General features: G+C 44.8%; 2 protein-coding genes across 5 annotated transcripts; one reads left to right on the forward strand and one right to left on the reverse strand.

Moving 5' to 3' along the window:
* Positions 1–346: 346 nt before the first annotated feature.
* Positions 347–2,535, forward strand: LOC121750399 (probable protein phosphatase 2C 57). Of its 4 annotated transcripts, none has more exons than XM_042144927.1 (4): positions 347–766; positions 1,224–1,436; positions 1,538–1,749; positions 1,836–2,535. In XM_042144927.1, the coding sequence occupies exons 1-4, from the start codon at positions 587–589 to the stop codon at positions 2,398–2,400; spliced, it is 1,170 nt and encodes a 389-aa protein (XP_042000861.1). In that variant the 5' UTR covers positions 347–586; the 3' UTR covers positions 2,401–2,535. The 4 variants fall into 4 exon arrangements, with proteins under 4 accessions (XP_042000861.1, XP_042000862.1, XP_042000863.1 ...); XM_042144928.1 differs by having other exon boundaries at positions 1,227–1,436; XM_042144929.1 differs by having other exon boundaries at positions 347–742.
* A 121-nt stretch (positions 2,536–2,656) lies between these two features.
* On the reverse strand, positions 2,657–9,052 carry LOC121750398 (pleiotropic drug resistance protein 1-like). The gene is made up of 21 exons (XM_042144926.1): positions 8,473–9,052; positions 8,265–8,385; positions 8,095–8,183; positions 7,892–7,976; positions 7,643–7,802; positions 7,484–7,560; positions 7,346–7,399; positions 7,168–7,258; positions 6,790–7,091; positions 6,427–6,708; positions 6,031–6,347; positions 5,788–5,948; positions 5,604–5,707; positions 5,381–5,537; positions 4,748–5,301; positions 4,384–4,674; positions 4,093–4,310; positions 3,773–4,000; positions 3,507–3,678; positions 3,172–3,426; positions 2,657–3,045 (listed from the first exon to the last, which is right to left on the reverse strand). Exons 1-21 carry the CDS (start codon positions 8,793–8,795, stop codon positions 2,788–2,790), a joined length of 4,299 nt encoding a protein of 1,432 aa, XP_042000860.1. The 5' UTR covers positions 8,796–9,052; the 3' UTR covers positions 2,657–2,787.
* Positions 9,053–17,371: the final 8,319 nt, after the last annotated feature.

The raw sequence follows: 17,371 nt of genomic DNA on the forward strand, positions 1-17,371 counted from the left end.
TACATATTTATTTTATTTAAGTTGATATAAGCTAAAAAAATTGTAGTACTATCGAATTCTTTGAAGGATGTGATCAAATATATGTCGCGTCCACGTCATATATATTCTACGCATTTGCATAAATTTACAAATATAGTGTCACTGTCACGCTACACCTAACTACTTATGATAAAAAAAAATCATAAACGTTTATTAAACACGTGAGATATTGTATAAACCAATTACACGGCAAATCGTGGAAATATAAAATCGCCATGCAAAAAAATGGGTACACACGTCGATCTCCTGAATCAACACGACGTCGCACCCGTCATTCCACGCATATCTCTATAAATATAATTTTCGCAGAGGCAGCATTCATCAACGCCAAATTCAACAAATTCAACGTGTTTCTCTCTCCTCTTTCAGATCTCTTCTTTCTACATTCGCTCAAAACCTCTATTTACCCAAACCCTAGCCCCCAAATTGATACCTCTTTTAAGATTCGCCGCGAATTTGCCGCTCCATTGGTTCCGAATTAGATTCTCTTTCACCTCCTAAAAAAGCTTTAAACTTTCAATTGGAGGAGTAATGGTTGAGATTTGTAATGGAAGGCACTAGGGTGATTGTCAACAATGCTGATGATGACAGAGAAAAGTGCAGCTCCGGAGACGGGCGGCCGCCGATTCCGGACTCTCTATGCGGCCGGGGGGCCTACCGACACTGCCTGGACTCAGGCGGCACGCCGCCTTTGAGAACTAAGGTCCTTGTTCGCCACCCCTCTTTGGTAATTGCAGTTGAATTCGTCTGTTCTATTGCTTCTTTTTGTGTTTTAGTTGATGCCAAATGGGGAAATTGTTAGAGGGTTTTTAATTTCTCATCAGTGCGCGTTTCATTAGTTCTGAATCTAATTGATTAGATTGTTTGTGAAGTGTTTTTAGTGCTAGAAAATGCGTTGTGATGTGCAATTATATGTGATGTGTCTGTTTTCTTTACTCAGCTCAATACCCTGCAAACTGTAAAGTTTTAATGGAGTAGGGATTCGTTTTAGTCTTCAATTCGATAGGAAATGCAACTCAGCAATTGTCTTCTTGAACTGGATTTCAAAATCACTTCGATCGGTTTAGTTTTAATCTATCTATCATGTTGGTTTATCCTCTCCTGCAATTCTGTAACAATCGTTTCAGTTTGCATTATCATATTGTTTATTCCACCTGAAAATTGGATCTTGAATGGAACTGTAGCAGGTGAGGAGCAGAGTACCAGATATTTCAGCTGAACCAAGAAGATTTAATGGAGATGATGGTGTTACTGAATATGTCCCCCTTCTCCGATCAGGAGCATGGGCGGATGTTGGCTCTCGCTCGAGCATGGAAGATGCATATGTTTGTGCAGACAACATGATGAATGACTATGGTTTAAATGGTTCTAGTGACATGCCTAGTGCTTTCTATGGGGTAACCATTCTCATCTTCGCCAACTTTGTTTTTATTCCTTGTGGTAAAGAATCTTGTGTAGGGGATATGATTTAATGAGATATTTTTGGTATCTTGGTCAGGTTTTTGATGGACATGGAGGAAAACATGCTGCTGACTTTGTGTGCCATAATTTGCCAAGGTTTATTGTCGAGGATGGGGATTTTCCGCAGGATATTGATAGAGTTCTGTCATCAGCATTTTTACAAACGGATGCTGCTTTTGCAGAAGCTTGCTCCACAGATGAAGATCTTGCTTCAGGCACCACTGCTTTAGCAGCTCTAGTAATTGGGAGGTCGGTATTTTTTTTGAGGATCATTCTTTGTTGCAGCGAAGTGAGAAATGCTATTAATCGAATGTCTACTGCTTGTCTCAATGCAGGTCACTGGTGGTGGCCAATGCCGGAGACTGCAGAGCAGTGCTCTGTCGAAGGGGTAAAGCAATTGAGATGTCAAGAGATCACAAACCTGTTTGCTTGAGGGAAAGGCTTCGTATAGAAGCCTCAGGAGGTCATGTATACGATGGCTATCTCAACGGGCAGCTCAACGTTGCTCGTGCATTGGGTGATTGGCACATGGAAGGACTGAAAGGTGAAGATGGCGGACCACTTACAGCAGTGCCTGAGCTCATGACCACGAAGCTCACTGAAGAAGACGAGTTTCTCATCATAGGGTGTGACGGCCTGTGGGACGTGTTTATGAGCCAAAACGCAGTGGATTTTGCTCGTAGAAGACTCCAGGAGCACAATGACCCATCGATGTGCAGCAAGGATCTTGTGGACGAGGCTTTGAAACGAAAGAGTGGAGATAATTTATCGGTTGTTGTGGTCTGCTTCCATCCTGAGCCACCACCCAATTTGGTAGTCCCTCGCGGAAGAGTGCACCGGAGCATCTCCGCTGAAGGTTTGAAGGAGTTGCAGGGCTTCTTGGATGACTTAGATATTTGAGGTTTAGATAAGATCGTTGTGACATCTTCCTCAATCTTTTTCTTTATTAGTCTTGCTTGTTGTTGAGAGAGGATGTAATTTTCAACTGTAACATATGCGGCTTCTGACATCAGGTTTTTTCCCTTTTCCAGTTTCCTTTTCCTTGTTTTCTATCTCATTATGAACTACTCATTAAGTTACAATTTGTATAGCTAAAATATTGAACTATACTAGGGACCAAAAGTTATGTAGTTTGTCTTTATTTGCAAGAGGAATATGAAAGAAAAGCCAATTGAGGCTTTGGTGAATGTATTGAAGAATTTACCCTGAAAAAAGTAAATGTAGAGAAAGTGGTGCAACATTCATTCTACAATATACAACTATGTTACAACTAACCTCTTCTCTCATTTATCTCTTTTGGAAATTAAAGGCTCTAATTGAGAAGGCAAAAATGAAGCCAAAGAGGACGCTTATTCCGACAATGATAACAGCCACATATCCCACAAAATCATGCTTGAAATCAAAATAAGTCCTGATGAAATCTGCAACCGTTTCATTCGTGTCGAGCATAGTCTCGATGTCTCCGAACTGCGACGCGACCAATCCGTAGAGAGACCACGAGATCGGGCAGACGTAGTAGTACCACCTCCACCATACCGGAATCCTCTGTTGTTTCCGCGTCAGATAAAAAACACATTAGATACTGTGCACATTTCAGTTGTGAGTAAATGCGAAATCATTATTGATTTAGTTTTTTTTTTAAATACTGTAACCGTGTGTTAGTTATCTCACCGTTTTAGGAACAATGAACCCGGAGAAGATGTTCCAAACGGCGTAGAAGGCGGAGGAGACGATGGCAGCGATGTTGTGGTTGGGCGTGACGGCCACCGTCATCATCCCGTAGAGTGTGAAGTAGAGCAAGGTGAAATACATGAAGAAAAGGTACCAGAAGAACTTCATCATCGTCCACTCGAACCCGATCATCGCATACACTATCACGCCATATATCAGTGTCTGCACTAGCAGGTTTGGGAGTTCCACCACAGCCTACACCATAAGGTCGACTGTTGTTAGTTGTTATGAATAAAAGAGAATGAATTGTTTGCACGGACTAGGAAACGAGGTACCTGTCCGAAGGCGTATGGCAAGGCAGAGTACATCCCTGCTGCCCTCTCTCTGTAGAAAACAGTTCTCTCCACAGCAACAACGGGCTGCACGGATGTAGCGTTCTGCACGCCAAGGAATATTACAGCAGCATACATGGATCCCATCGCGTTGAAGATGTCTTGTTGCCTTTTCCTGCACAGATCAAGCACACTCTTTTTGTTATGTTATGCAAGTTTCGAACAAGTAGAAAAGGTGTTTGGTTGTGTTGTGTGGTTTGGTTGCTCGCCTTTTTGAGCCGAGGTCCCAGAATATGGCTCCGAACATGACTGCAATGAAGGTGGTGAAGAGCAGCCTCACGGCTGTGTAGGGAGGATTCCGCCAGTAGGACCAGTGTTGCTTCCATAGGCAGGCCATGCATTGAGTCCAGAATGTCTGAGAGTATTGCTTTGGGAAGTGCAAGTCTCTTGAGCCCGGGGCGAGCTCGCTCAGTTCCTTGATTAGTGATTTGTTTCTCCTGAATCAGACCAGCAGAGGAAGAAGACAAGTGTTTAGCTTTAGACTCTAGCATTTGGTTATATGTAGTAGTGTGTTGTTGATGATTTTTACATGTAGAGCTCAGAATTTCTGTATATTTGAGTGAAATCAACACCAAGAGCTGCTTCTTGTGCTGCTGCAGTGATGTCAAGCATCCACGTAGCTGGATTGTATCCGTCTTTGATGTTGCTGATTCCTTGGATGCCCTCGAAGTATTTGATGAGGTGAGACGAATGTCGGCCTAGAGGGCCTACGTAGATCTCTTCCCCGCCTCGTTTGAGCAACAGCAGCTGTGGAGAGTTATATGCAGTTGAGTTGTTTTTCTGTAGGTGAAGGGGGTGGGTATTATAAGGTACTACATACCTCATCAAAGGCGTCGAAGATGTCTATGCTCGGCTGATGGATGGTGCATACGACTGTCCTGCCCGTGTCCACCGTGTTCCTGACTGTCCTCATCACGATCGCAGCTGCTCTTGCATCGAGCCCTGATGTTGGCTCATCCATGAATATGATGGAGGGGTTGGCCACGAGCTCCACTGCAATTGTGAGCCTTTTCCTCTGCTCGGTTGAGAGGCCGTTGACACCGGGCAGCCCTACAAGAGAGTCCCTCAAGGGTCTGAGCTCCACTAGCTCCATCACCTCATCAATGAACATCTGCGCACACACTCATTGGTTTAAATTGTTTCCCTTTTTGGGTGAGTTAGTTCAAGAAAACGCGGTAGGCCACCTTCCGTGTTGCAGCGTCGACATCGGGAGGCAGACGGAGCCAGGCTGAGAACTGGAGGGACTCATAGACAGTGACATGAGGTGAGTGGATGTCTGTCTGCTCACAGTATCCTGCTATGCGTGCGAAGGTCTCCTGCTTCTTTGGGTATCCGGATATCTTGATGGTCCCTTCAATGTAGCCCCCAGTTTTCCTGCCAGCCAGCACATCCATCAGCGTCGTCTTTCCTGCCCCGCTCACGCCCATCAGCGCTGTCAAAACTCCCGGCCTGAAGGCACCACTCACGCCCTTGAGAAGCTCTAGGCGCTCGTCTTCAATGCCGTGGACTCTCATCTCCGGTGGCATGTCTACCGCGTACCTGATGTCATCAAATGTGATTGAGAGGGGTTGGAAGGGTAGAATCATTCCCCTCTTCCTATTTGGATTGATGTCTCCTAATGAAACAGTCTGGTTTTCTCTTGCTGCATTTTGATTTTGTGTAGGATGTTGGCCACTTTTGATTGCATTCCTCTCTGCTAATGTCTCCTCTGATAATACAGCTTGTGGTTTTCCAAATGCTGCATCAAATTAAACACACAACTTATATATACTTCTCTTCACTTATTAGAGTAAACAAGGCCAAGAACGAGAGCTCACGGTTGAGGTAAGTGAGAGCCGCGATGCAGAGCAAATTGAAGAGGAAGACGTATCCGATGAGAGCGCCTACGCCTATCCAGTACCAACGCGCTTCTGTGAAAATCCCACGTGATCTCAAAACCGACACCCCAACAGATTCTGTCGAGCCAGGGGGAATCTGCAGGCGTTCGATGTTAGATAGTTCGTTCGTTGTAATACTAGTTCAAGAAACATATATACTTACATGGCTCCAACTCTTTCCAAGAAACTCATTCACAGCCATGGCATTCTGTCCATACATCAAAGGTGAAATCCAGTAACCCCAAATCCACCATTTCTTGATATTTTCTGATTAAAAAAAAAGCAACGCCTCTCTAATGTTACCAAACTATGCATAGATAGGTCATAGGATAATTGTCAATGCCTACCTCGCGATAGAATGAATCCACCTAAGACGAGAACTGTGAGCAACGCGCATGATCCAAATGTGTTGGCGACTATGATATTTCTTCCCAGCGCTCCCATCAAACGAAACAGTGCAGAAGCCATCTGATTCACACATATCAGCAGAAGCATTTGCTTGAAGAATCTGCACACAAAAATAAAAATCAAATATTAGCACTCAATGCATACTATTTATGTATACATATGTATGTGTTATTGGTTATTACCTTCCCACATCAGAATCATATCCGCTTGTGTAGTAAGTCAAAACGACCCATATAGCAACCTCAACGAGTGTGATTGGGATCTTGAGCACCCATGATGGCAGAGAATACGCCCACGGAGGGAAGAACAGAAGGTCCCGTTGCTTGTAGAACACGGGGAGCTTCATTATACTCATTGCCAGCTCTGAGAATCCATTGAACATGTTCATCAAAAGAGCATAAAACAGAGCTCCCATGTATATCCCACCATCTGTTACCGTCTTCTTAGGCATCTCCGTCTTATAAAATAGTGTCATCGAAATGCTAGCCATGATAATAATCTACAATGCCACACAATGCACCAAAATGTTAGATAAATCAGAGCTAGCTGTGACTGAGCCATGATAACAGTCTACTTACTTGTATCAGCTTGAATATGTAGACGAAAGAATTACGCTTCATGAGCAACCACTCTCTGCCAACACAGGCTTTGAGAAGCACCTTCTTGCTGACTCCATATCTGTCACTGGTGAGAGCAGTGGGGTGGCTCTCTGCCTTGTTCAAAGGGACAGCAAGGTCATCGCCAAGCTTTCTCCCGACGTGAAAGGACTGAAATGCTTCAGAGAATTCAGTCACAGACATGTAGCTGTGAGGCTCGTCTCTGCGCATCCAGTACTGCACTTGATCCTTCTTCGATGTCACCTAAATTTTTATGCAGAAAAACAAGCCTCAGTTGGCAGATTCTCGAAGAAAAAAAAGGTCGTAGATGAATGTTATGCATACTTCTTGAAGGAAATCTGCAACTCCTTTCCTCTCAGGGCATCTGAATCCCATGTACTCGAAGAATTCTAGCACGTGCTCACGTGGGCCGTGATACACAACCTGACCATCTGATAGAAGGATTATGTCATCAAATAAGTCGAACGTCTCTGGTGCTGGCTGCAGCAGTGAGATCACACCGGTCCCTTGTAGAATGTGGATGGTTTGCCTGATCGAGTTCACAATCTGGAACGTAGTTGAGCTGTCCAAACCAGTCGATATCTCGTCCATGAATAGAGCTCTAGCTGGTCCAACCAGCATTTCCCCTAAGATCCAATTTGCATCAAGATTAAAACTCGGCCTCAAATTGCTCAATTCTCTTCTCTTTTTTTTTAGGTTTACCTGTTGTTAGTCTCTTTCTCTGCCCTCCTGAAATCCCTCGAACCATTTCGTCGCCAACCAAAGTGTCAGCACAGACCTCAAGCCCCAAAATCTGTCATTCAATAAATCAAGTTACTGTCACAGCTGCATCTTTGGTATAACTATGTATGTAGTAAATTTTACAATATATTTTTCTTACCTTGATTATGTAATCTGTCACCACACTTTCTTCCTGCCCTGCAATAGAACTTGCCTGTACAATGAAAATCCAAACTTTTTTTTTTTGTATCATTTGATTCTTGATAGCAACAAAATTTGTAATAAGTTTGTTTCATACCTTCATGAATACATCAAGATCAGGATCTGGCTTGATGTTTGCTTCCTTCTCTCTTCTTGACAGCTCAGCCAGCATATCTGAGGGTTTTCAGACAAACAAAGATTTCAATAAACTAATTCTTGTAGATTTTGTATGTGATGTGAGACGAAAAATGCAGACCGAGACGCGCTCCAACTCCTTGGCATCTCGCGGAGAAAGCCAGTGTTTCTCTAACTGTCATCTCTCCTATATGCAAATCATGCTGGCTGATGTATGCTGATGTCCTTTGTGGCACAAATTCGTTCATCTCGTGCCCGTTGTATGTCACTACTCCAGACACCTTTCAGACAAGAAAAAGGGACAAACACAATCAAACAAAATGTTCCTCATCACTAAAACTTGTAAATTTGACTTGTTTTGTTGGCCTACTTTTAACTCCGGATCAAGCTTTCCGGCCAAAGCCAGCAGCAACGACGTTTTCCCAGAGCTCGGTGGCCCTAACAGTAGCGTCAGTCTGCGAAACAAGAGCGGTAGACTTAATCAAAACACAAGCTGCAGTTTCAAGTCTCAACCAAGAAAAAGGAGGAATCACTGAAAATTGAAACTTGGCCTTAAAATCATCAGTTCTTCACCTTCCAGGTTTGATGATTCCACTAACATCATGAAGAATAGGCAACGGCTTCTTTCTACTCGGAAGAAGACGACAACTACTCAAGAATCCCTACACAAATCAAGCAAAATAATTTAGAAAAATACAAAAAACTTTATTTTAGACCAATATTAGTATGTCTGAATCAATCACCTCCAGGATATTAGCAATGAAGTTGAACACTGTAGGCAGAGCTCTCCCACCTACATAGGCATCTGCATCAATGCTTAAATGCTCGTATCGAACTTCAATAGTTGGAAGATCAAGACCAACCCTGAACCAATCAATCCAAACAAAGTTGAATAAAGAATCCAAAAATGAATCTTGCATCCATTATATATCAACATATACATTTGAATACCTCTGAATTCTTTCTTTTAGTTTAAGCAAGAACCTCTCATTCCCTTCCTCTGCAATCTGCAGCAGCCTCTCCACAAGATTCTTCCTCTCCACTAATCCAAGATTCTTTATATCAACCTCCCTCGATTTCCCTTCATCTTCTGTAAGTATCCCCCTCCTTATACGAAGATTCGTTGGAAGCTTCTCAAGAGCAGCCCATTTTAAGGCCTCTTCATCATCAGCTTCCACAGAAGACTTTGAAAAAACTTCCATCCCTGTGTTCCTCCATATGTTTGAGCTGCTTAAACGCGCGCTGCTAGCTCTAAATATGTCCCCGCCCTCCATCACCGCTGCATGAAGCAAACAGCCACCGCGAAAATTGAAGGAATCAGAGGCTGCAGCTGACAGCTTCCATGCAAAGAGATGAGACTAAGACAGTTTTTTTTCTACTATATTTGTGTTTTTTGGCTCATTTTTATAGTTATGAAACATGAAAGATTGGTTTTTGGAGGGATCTTGATTAATGATTTTTTTAAGAATTAATGCAGAATCATATATGAGTCAACAAGAGATTATAGTATTGAAGTTGGTGATGCAAGGTTTGATGTCATGAAAAAAAATGAAGTGGGAAAATAGATTGAATGTATTTACATGTTAATATATTGGGGGGACAAGTGATACAGATCAACAGGAGAACTCATCCCAAAAGACTAGCCTGTTAGGGGAGAGAGCCATGTTAGGAGAGAGCCCATTTAGTCTATATACCCTACATGATGTGGGAATTGAGTCCGTAACATTCGACCCTTCTTTAAGGGCCAACGTCCTCGTTGGTCACGGCCACGTTGGTCACTGCTGGTTCTTTGTCAGGCCACCACTCCGAGCCGTTTGGGCTTTCAATGAAAGCATCAATTGATACAGACCAAACAGGAGAACTCACCCCAAAAGACTAGCCTGTTAGGAGAGAGAGCTCATTTAGTCTATATACTCCACATCAGTTGTTCTCACAATCGATGTGAGAATTGAGTCCGTAACAACAAGTTTGTTATCTCCTTTTTAATCATGCATATTAATATGTATCACTGTTTTCTTTATGCGTTCCATTTCACCTAACATTTTTTGTTGGTTTCCCTTTTTTCCATGCTAGCTAGGATTAATTTGATAAGATACTCTTCCACTCTATCAACCTTCATCATTGAATTTTGAAAAGTAGATTTTTTTTACCCATGCTTGTGATAATTCAATAGAAATTAAGTTGCTGATAATAAATGTTTTTTTTTGGAGTTCTTTTTTTTACAATGATTTTGTGACAATGCAGCAAATCGAATAAGTAGGGATATGTCCAGAAAACCAATCTCAGTTATGTGCATGATTATCAAGGCCAACTGTGCCTATCTACTATAAATAATATTTTGTCACATGGAAAAGCATATTTTATGCACTATTTTATGACTTCTGGTAGCTTTGTCTGCCAGAAAATTGCATTCTTGATTGAGTCTGCCTTTTTTATTTGGACAGGTTTATTTTATTAGTACTATTAGTTTTAATTTCATGATTATGTTATATTAGTCCTATTGTAAGTTCACTTTTATGTAACTTCAATAATAATTCAACCATTTAATAAAAATAAATAAAATTAGAAACTGTCTCTTTTCACCAACTCAATCAAAATCCCTCTTGTCATTCTTAGTGGAGGGAGAATCTTTTCTCCGAGAGATGAAGTTTGTGCTCTACAACTAGAAAACAACATCTAACATAAAAATAAAAATAAATAAACACTAATGTTCCATATCAATAATTTACTTTCGACGTGCTACCCCTTTCTTTTACTCTTCTCCATTTAAATAAAATATTTAGGTCAAACTATAATTTGATAAATCGTGAATGAGGGGTCTTGTCAGAGACTCAATGGCCAAGGCTCCCTCAGTTAAAAACATTTAATGGTGGAATTGTATCTATATGTTTGTAAATTGATTATGTGTTATATTCTACAAAAATAGCCTTTAATATATTTTATTTTCTTATTATTTGATGGATCTAATTTTATTTTTTTATTAAAAAATAATGAAACCTCATCACCGAGTATAAAAATTCTGAGAACATTTCTTGGTAACGTAATAGGAGAATAAGAGCATCTCCAATGACGGACGTTCGGTCGGACATCCGTGATGGGGTGCGTACTAAACAAGCCCAACAGCAATGACGGCCCATCAGCCTAAAGCCCAAGAAAGAGTATCAGTTCGGCATGACTAAAGAGTACCAGTCCGGCATGACTAAAGAGTTCAGTTCGGCACAACCAAAGAGTTCGGCCCCAGCCTACAGCTCGGTAAAAGCCAACCAATCAAGCTCTGCTCTCAGGTCAGCATCAAGCTCTACTCTCAGATCGGCAACCAAAGCAGTTCGGTCTCAGTAAGAGTTCGGCCTCAGCCTACAGCTCGGTAAAAGCCAACCAATCAAGCTCTGCTCTCAGGTCGGCATCAAGCTCTACTCTCAGATCGGCAACCAAAGCAGTTCGGTCTCAGTATTCGACCGAACAAGGAGTTAGTGGACCCATACAGGATTTCCACAACTTCCAACACACCCACTACCATGTGGTGTCAGCTCAGGCCACGATCGTAGGCCATGACCTACGCTACATGCAGGACCTCCATGACCTCCACGACATCCACAACCATCATTAGTGGTGATGCAAGCCACGATCTTAGTTCAATGTATAAATAGAACTTAGATCAGATAGAAAAAGGTTAAGCTCTCTAGAGATAAACCATCAAATAGCAAGTCTGTATTGTAAGCTGTAGAAAACAGATCAAGCAATACAACTCTGCCCTCTTTTCTTCCCGTGGACGTAGATTTACCTCAGTAAATCGAACCACGTAAATCTCTGTGTCGTGATCTGTATTCTCTACCAGCATTTACTAACATCAGAAATTCGCGGATCCATCACTGGCGCCGTCTGTGGGAAACAGAGAACCAAATTTGTGATAAAGCGAATTTTTGACCCTTTTTCCACCCCAAAAAAATGCATACCAGATCACACACTACCCGTAATACCGTTCGTGAAAACCATGAGGAAGCTAGTCCAGCCCGCAGGTCCGGAAAACAGCCTCGGGAGACATCTACTTCCAGTTTTCACGATGAAGGAACAAGCCGCTCAAAAGGTCCACACACCGAGTCTTCCCAGCAGCCTGATTTGAGTGAGGCTGTCAAGCTGTTCTTGGCTGAGAAGCAGGATGAGTTCTTAGCCTTCCTGCAAAAGAGCCAACAGCCGAAGACGAAAACGGTGGGTTCTCCTTCCTCATCCAGACATGAAAGTCACTACCGCAGTAGTGCCGTGTCTTCCAGGAAGAAGAATCCTCAACCCCGACATGTTCCTGTTCCTCCTCGGTACCGGAATCACAGGAGATCTCCATCTCCTCCATACCGAAGAGATGTCGGGTTCGCCATGTACGGAGCATTGAAGACTCCGTTCTCGGACGACATCACCCGAACTCCCCTACCACAGAACTACCGAACTCCGTCGATGACTTACGACGGGCTCGTGGACCCTCACGATTTCTTGGGGCGCTATCAATATAACATGGCGAACCAGGGTCTCAACGAGGTCCACATGTGCAAGCTGTTTCCCGAACTGCTCATCGGGAACGCGAGAAGGTGGTTCGATAGCCTCCCCCAGGGCAGCATCAGATCTTACCGAGATCTAATGGATGCCTTCCACAGGAGGTTCTTTCAGAAAGCGGAAGCCCGAATCACTTCGGCTCAGCTGCTTTCTATACGTCAAGGTCGCGACGAAAAGATCAGCGACTTTATGACGAGGTTCCACAAGGAATGTCTACAAGTAGATTATCTCAACGATCTACTCGTCATTTCGGCGTTCCAAAATGGAATCCTGCCCGGAGCTCTCTACAGAAAGCTCGTGGAATGCAGTCCGCAAACAGCTCAAGAGATGTGGGACATTGCGGACAAGTTTTCTCGTGCCGATGAGGCAGACCGTCGAAAACGGTCTTTAGACAGCTCATCTAGAGAAGACAAAAAGAAGCCCGATCATAGCGATCAGAGGCTTCCTCGCCGAACACCTTCCCCACCAAAGGAGGGATAGCGGTCATCCGAGGTGATCGAAAAAGAGCAAGTGTGTTCACAGATTGCGCTTAAAAGTGCCGAGCAATCAGTTCGGCACCATCAAGTATAGCAATCACAGCAGCCGGAGTCAGAGGCAGGCGAAATGACCGAAGTCACACCGGACTCGATGGTGTACGGCACTGAAGCCGTGATTCCGGTTGAGATCGGCGTACCCAGTCCCCGAACTCAATTTCTCAGCAGAACTGAATGAGGACGGACTGAGAGCCGAGCTAGATCTTGCCGAAGAAAGAAGAGAATTGGCATGCATAAAAGCAGCCAAGTACAAGGAGCAAGTAGCCCGGTATTACAACCAAAGGGTGAAGAAGCTGCAATTTCAAGTGGGAGATCTCGTCTTGAGAAACAACGAAGTAAGCCGAGCAGAAAAGCTGGGCGAACTCGAACCCACATGGGAAGGTCCATATCGGGTGTCAGAAGTCCTCGGCAAAGGGTCTTACAAATTGACTCACGTGTCAGGAGCACAAGTACCCCGAACATGGTACGTTTCCAACCTCAAAAAGTTCCATTTGTAAGAGACAGTCCGGTCAGTCAGTCTTGAGTCCTGTTCGGTCAATGTGCTTTCTTTGGTTTGCTTGGTCTTTGTTTGTCTCTGTGCGTTTTGTCTGTGTGTTTTGTCTGTCTCTGTGCGTGTCGTCTCTTACAAATGTTACTGAGGTATCTTGTTCTTCGAAGGCTGATCCCCTTCTTAGAACATATACGAGCCAACGATTGTGAGTCAAAGCTTCTAAAGAGGATACAAGACCACAATTCAGCTTAACAAGCAGTCCGTCTGAAACGAACTGCAATAAGCCAACGATTGTGAGTCCAAGCTTCTCAGGAAGATACAAGACCACAATTCGGCTTAAGAAATAAGCACTTCGTCTGAAACGAACTGCAATAAGGGAAAGTCCGATCCACGCGATAAACCTCGCCGAATTAGGACGACCAAGTTCGGTCAAAGAAGTTTACCTCATAAGACCGAGGACGACCATGTCTAGTCAAAGAGGTTTACTGCATAAGACCACTTCGGTTAACTGGGAAAGTCCGATCCACGCGATAAAACTCGCCGAATTAGGACAAGGGAAAGTTCGATCCCGGCGACAAAAATCGCCAAATTAGAACACAAACCAAGTCCGGTCAAAGATGTTTATTTCATCAGACCAAAGACGAGTCCGGTCAAAGATGTTTATTTCATCAGACCAAAGACGAGTCCGGTCAAAGATGTTTATTTCATCAGACCAAAGACGAGTCCGGTCAAAGATGTTTATTTCATCAGACCAAAGACGAGTCCGGTCAAAGATGTTTGTTTCATCAGACCAAAGACGAGTCCGGTCAAAGATGTTTATTTCATCAGACCAAAGACGAGTCCGGTCAAAGATGTTTATTTCATCAGACCAAGGACCAAGTCCGGTCAAAGAAGTTTACTTCATAAGACCAAGGACCAAGTCCGGTCAAAGAAGTTTACTTCATAAGACCGAGGACGAGTACGATGAAATTTTTTCGCTAAGCTGTAAATACAGTGTTAGAAGCGAAAACAAAATTTCATTTTTCAAATCTTGTTCGGCATACAACTCCGCTACCCTACAAAATGGCGTTACGCTATTACAAAGGACTATTCTACTGTCCAGGGTTGCTGAAGTTAAGCCACCTATCTGCAAAATCCTCTGGAAGCCGAGTTCGGTTGTTCCGAGCAGATGAAGAATAAGCAGGTCGACGAGATGCTATCCTCGACCCAACACCTCTTCCGCGAGCCCCAGAAGCTCTGACCCCTCGGCGATGAAGAGTCTCTGCAATAAGCATCTGCTGATCTTGCTCGCTCATAGTCACAACTCCTCGGCGAATTTCAGTCCGTCCCTGTCTTGACGATTCCGGTTGCTCCTGAGCCCGTTCTCGTCTTGACGTTTCCGGCTGTTCCGGAGTTCGTTGTTGACTTGGAGTAGGATTTTGAACAAGGGAACCAGAGGCTTGATCTGGAGTGCGAGCATCTGTTGGCGGGAAATGCCTAAGGAATCTCTCGATTGCGGGACGCCGGGAAAGAATGATGTCGTACCGAGAAGCCCAGCGCCGTAATGATTTCACAACTTGTTGGCAAGCCGAGCTCTCCAGCGCATTGTTCCTCCGGAGTACATGATATTCCTCCCACAGTTCGTCAACTCGACTCTGAACATCTGATATGGTCATTCCCCCGCGCACACGGATGTAATCCTCGTACGCAGTCCTCTCAGCAATGGTCGTATTCAGCTCGGCCTCCAGATCATTCTTATCGGACTCTAAGTCCTTATTATCGGCCTCCAGCTTCACTAAACGAGCCAGAAGCTCGTCATTCTTCGTCTGATCGGCTATAGCTCTTTTCTCAGCTTCGTCTAAAGCCGAAGAGTACAGCCGTTTCCAGTGAAGTATCTCCATCTCCTTGAGTACAAAGCAGCTATGTCAGTTCGGCAGCTGTACCGAGCAGATAGTAAAATACAACAGGAATAAAGGCGAGTACGAAAAGCTATACGAAGACAAGTGTAGAGAATTTTTCATTCACAAGGAAATTTTTTTTTACACGAGGGCTTCAAGGCCATTTTACAAGGAAGAAACTAGACTAAGAGAAGGGAGACGAAATCATACTCCGCCAGCTTCGTCTCCGGCTCCTCGGCCTGGTTCAGCTTCTTTCTCCTGAGCTACCTCAGCCTCGGCCTCGCATCCTGCCGGCCTCGCCTCCGCCTCCTGATCGGCTTCCTTCTTCGGATGCCCGGCCCGCTCGACTTCGGCCTCCCGCTCCAGCGGCTCGGCCTCACCCTCTCCGTTGTAAGTCGAAGCGGGTGAAACGGGTCCCACGGAGGCAAAGATAGCCTCCAGGTTCTCGTCCCGATCAGCTCGACAACTCCGGACTCGGTCTGCAGAAAGCAGGACCGAGGATGAAGCGAGCTCCTCAAGGAGCGGCAGATTCTGAAGCCGAGCTGCTATCTCTCGGCTGTACAGAGGCAGCACGACGTCGGCCCCCTGCTCGCCCTTATCGGTAATTAGCCTTACCAGGCTACCGACAAAGGCCGAGAACTGGCTGCTCAAAAAGAGTTTCTCCGTGTAAACACGGAGAGCCTCCCCCTGGGAAGCCACGGCGGCAGCCTCCTTCTGGGCTTCCCGGTGCTTCGTCTGCTCTTGCAGGATGATGAGCTGGTTTTTGGCTGACCGGGCTTCATCCTGAGCCGAGATCCTAGCAGCTCGGGCCCTCTCAAATTTGGCCTCAGCCTGTTCGGCCACACTACGAGCAAGATGCAACTTCTTCTGCATCTCCTCGTAGTCGTGGGATGCTTTGGAGAGCTCCACGGAGACGAGCTTGGCTCTCTGAAGATGAACAAGGAAAAAACTCAACAGAATGGCCATAAAAAAATGTGGAAAAGAAGCCAAGTCAGAAAGCTTACCTCCACAAAATTCGTCGGCCATTGAAAAGGCTCAGGGACGTGTTCCGGGATGTCTGCAACCACCTCGGAGATGACCAGGTCTTTCCCCGGCACTCTTGGGGACTCATGAAACTTCCCCTTCCCTTTAGCCGAACACGGCTCCGGCTCTTTCGGATCCGAAGAAGAGGTTTTTTGCCTCTTCGGATTCTTCTCGGCTTCAGACGCCGAGCGAGGGGCTCTCTGCCTCTCCGGCTCCACAAGCTCGGAGGACTTTCGGATAGCCTTATTCAGCATGAACACTGCCAAAAAGCAAGAAAGCAAAGTCAGATTTTCTTCGTTAAAGCAGTAGAGCATAAAGATAAAGAGAAATCCTCACCCTCGGCCTCTTCGTCCGAAGACGAGATGTCGAACACGACGTCGCCCTTGACGAGCTCAGACTCCGTGTATTGTTTCCTAACTATGGGAATCTTGTTGAGCTCGCCATCGAGCTCGTCCAACGGTTCAGGCCGAGGATGACGGATAACGGACTTCGGCCCTCTCCAGGGAAAACTAGGAGCCGCGGTCCTATCATAGTAGAAGAAGCGGTTTTGCCACTTCGGCCACTTCGTTTTACAAAAGGCCCTAAAGGGCTGTACAGGGATCAAGTAAAACCAAGACCCCTTCCTCTTAAATTGAAAGAATTTAAGGATCGCCTTCAAAGACAAATCCCTTCCTAACCTACGGAGTTCGGCAGCGAAGGCCGACAAGTGCCTCCAAGAGTTCGGAGTCACCTGGCCTAAAGGAAGCTGAAAAAAATCTAGTAAATCTATAAAGGCAGAAGGGAGGGGGAAACGAAGCCCGCATTCTAAGCAGGCCTCGTACACGGTGGCGTAACCCTCCGGCGGGGAGTCAGCCCTATGATCACCGTCAGGTACCACCGCCTTCCCCCCAGGAAAAAAGTATTTTTCGGGTAGGGATATCACAGTATCCTTACTCAAAATACTATGGAAATACTCTACGGTCTTCTCCCCGGACTCTTTCCGGCCAGAAGACCCCTTACCGCCTCTCCTAACGCTACCCGACTCCGAAGAAGAAGAAGAAGAAGACATTTTTCTTACTTTTTGAAGGTGAAGAAAGTCTGAAGAAATTCTTGAAAGCGGAGAGAGAATTTTCGCAAAAAAGAGAGAGTGCAGAAGAAGCAGTCGCAAAAGTGCTTCAATGATGAAGAAAGGAGGTATTTATCAGATTCGGCGAAGATTTCAAAATCGTCGCACCGTTTCGAATCCCACCTTTTCAGGATTCAACGGCCAGATTTTACTGTCGCATTTAATGCAAGGCACGTCCCCTGACATCAGCCTCCCCCTTGCCTTTATCCAGAATGCCGAAGTGACTCACTTCGCCGAAGTGATTCACTTCGCCCTTCGGGGGGGTAGTGATGGGGTGCGT

Source organism: Salvia splendens, chromosome 10, assembly GCF_004379255.2.
Source record: "Salvia splendens isolate huo1 chromosome 10, SspV2, whole genome shotgun sequence".
In the NCBI taxonomy this organism is placed as follows: domain Eukaryota; kingdom Viridiplantae; phylum Streptophyta; class Magnoliopsida; order Lamiales; family Lamiaceae; genus Salvia; species Salvia splendens.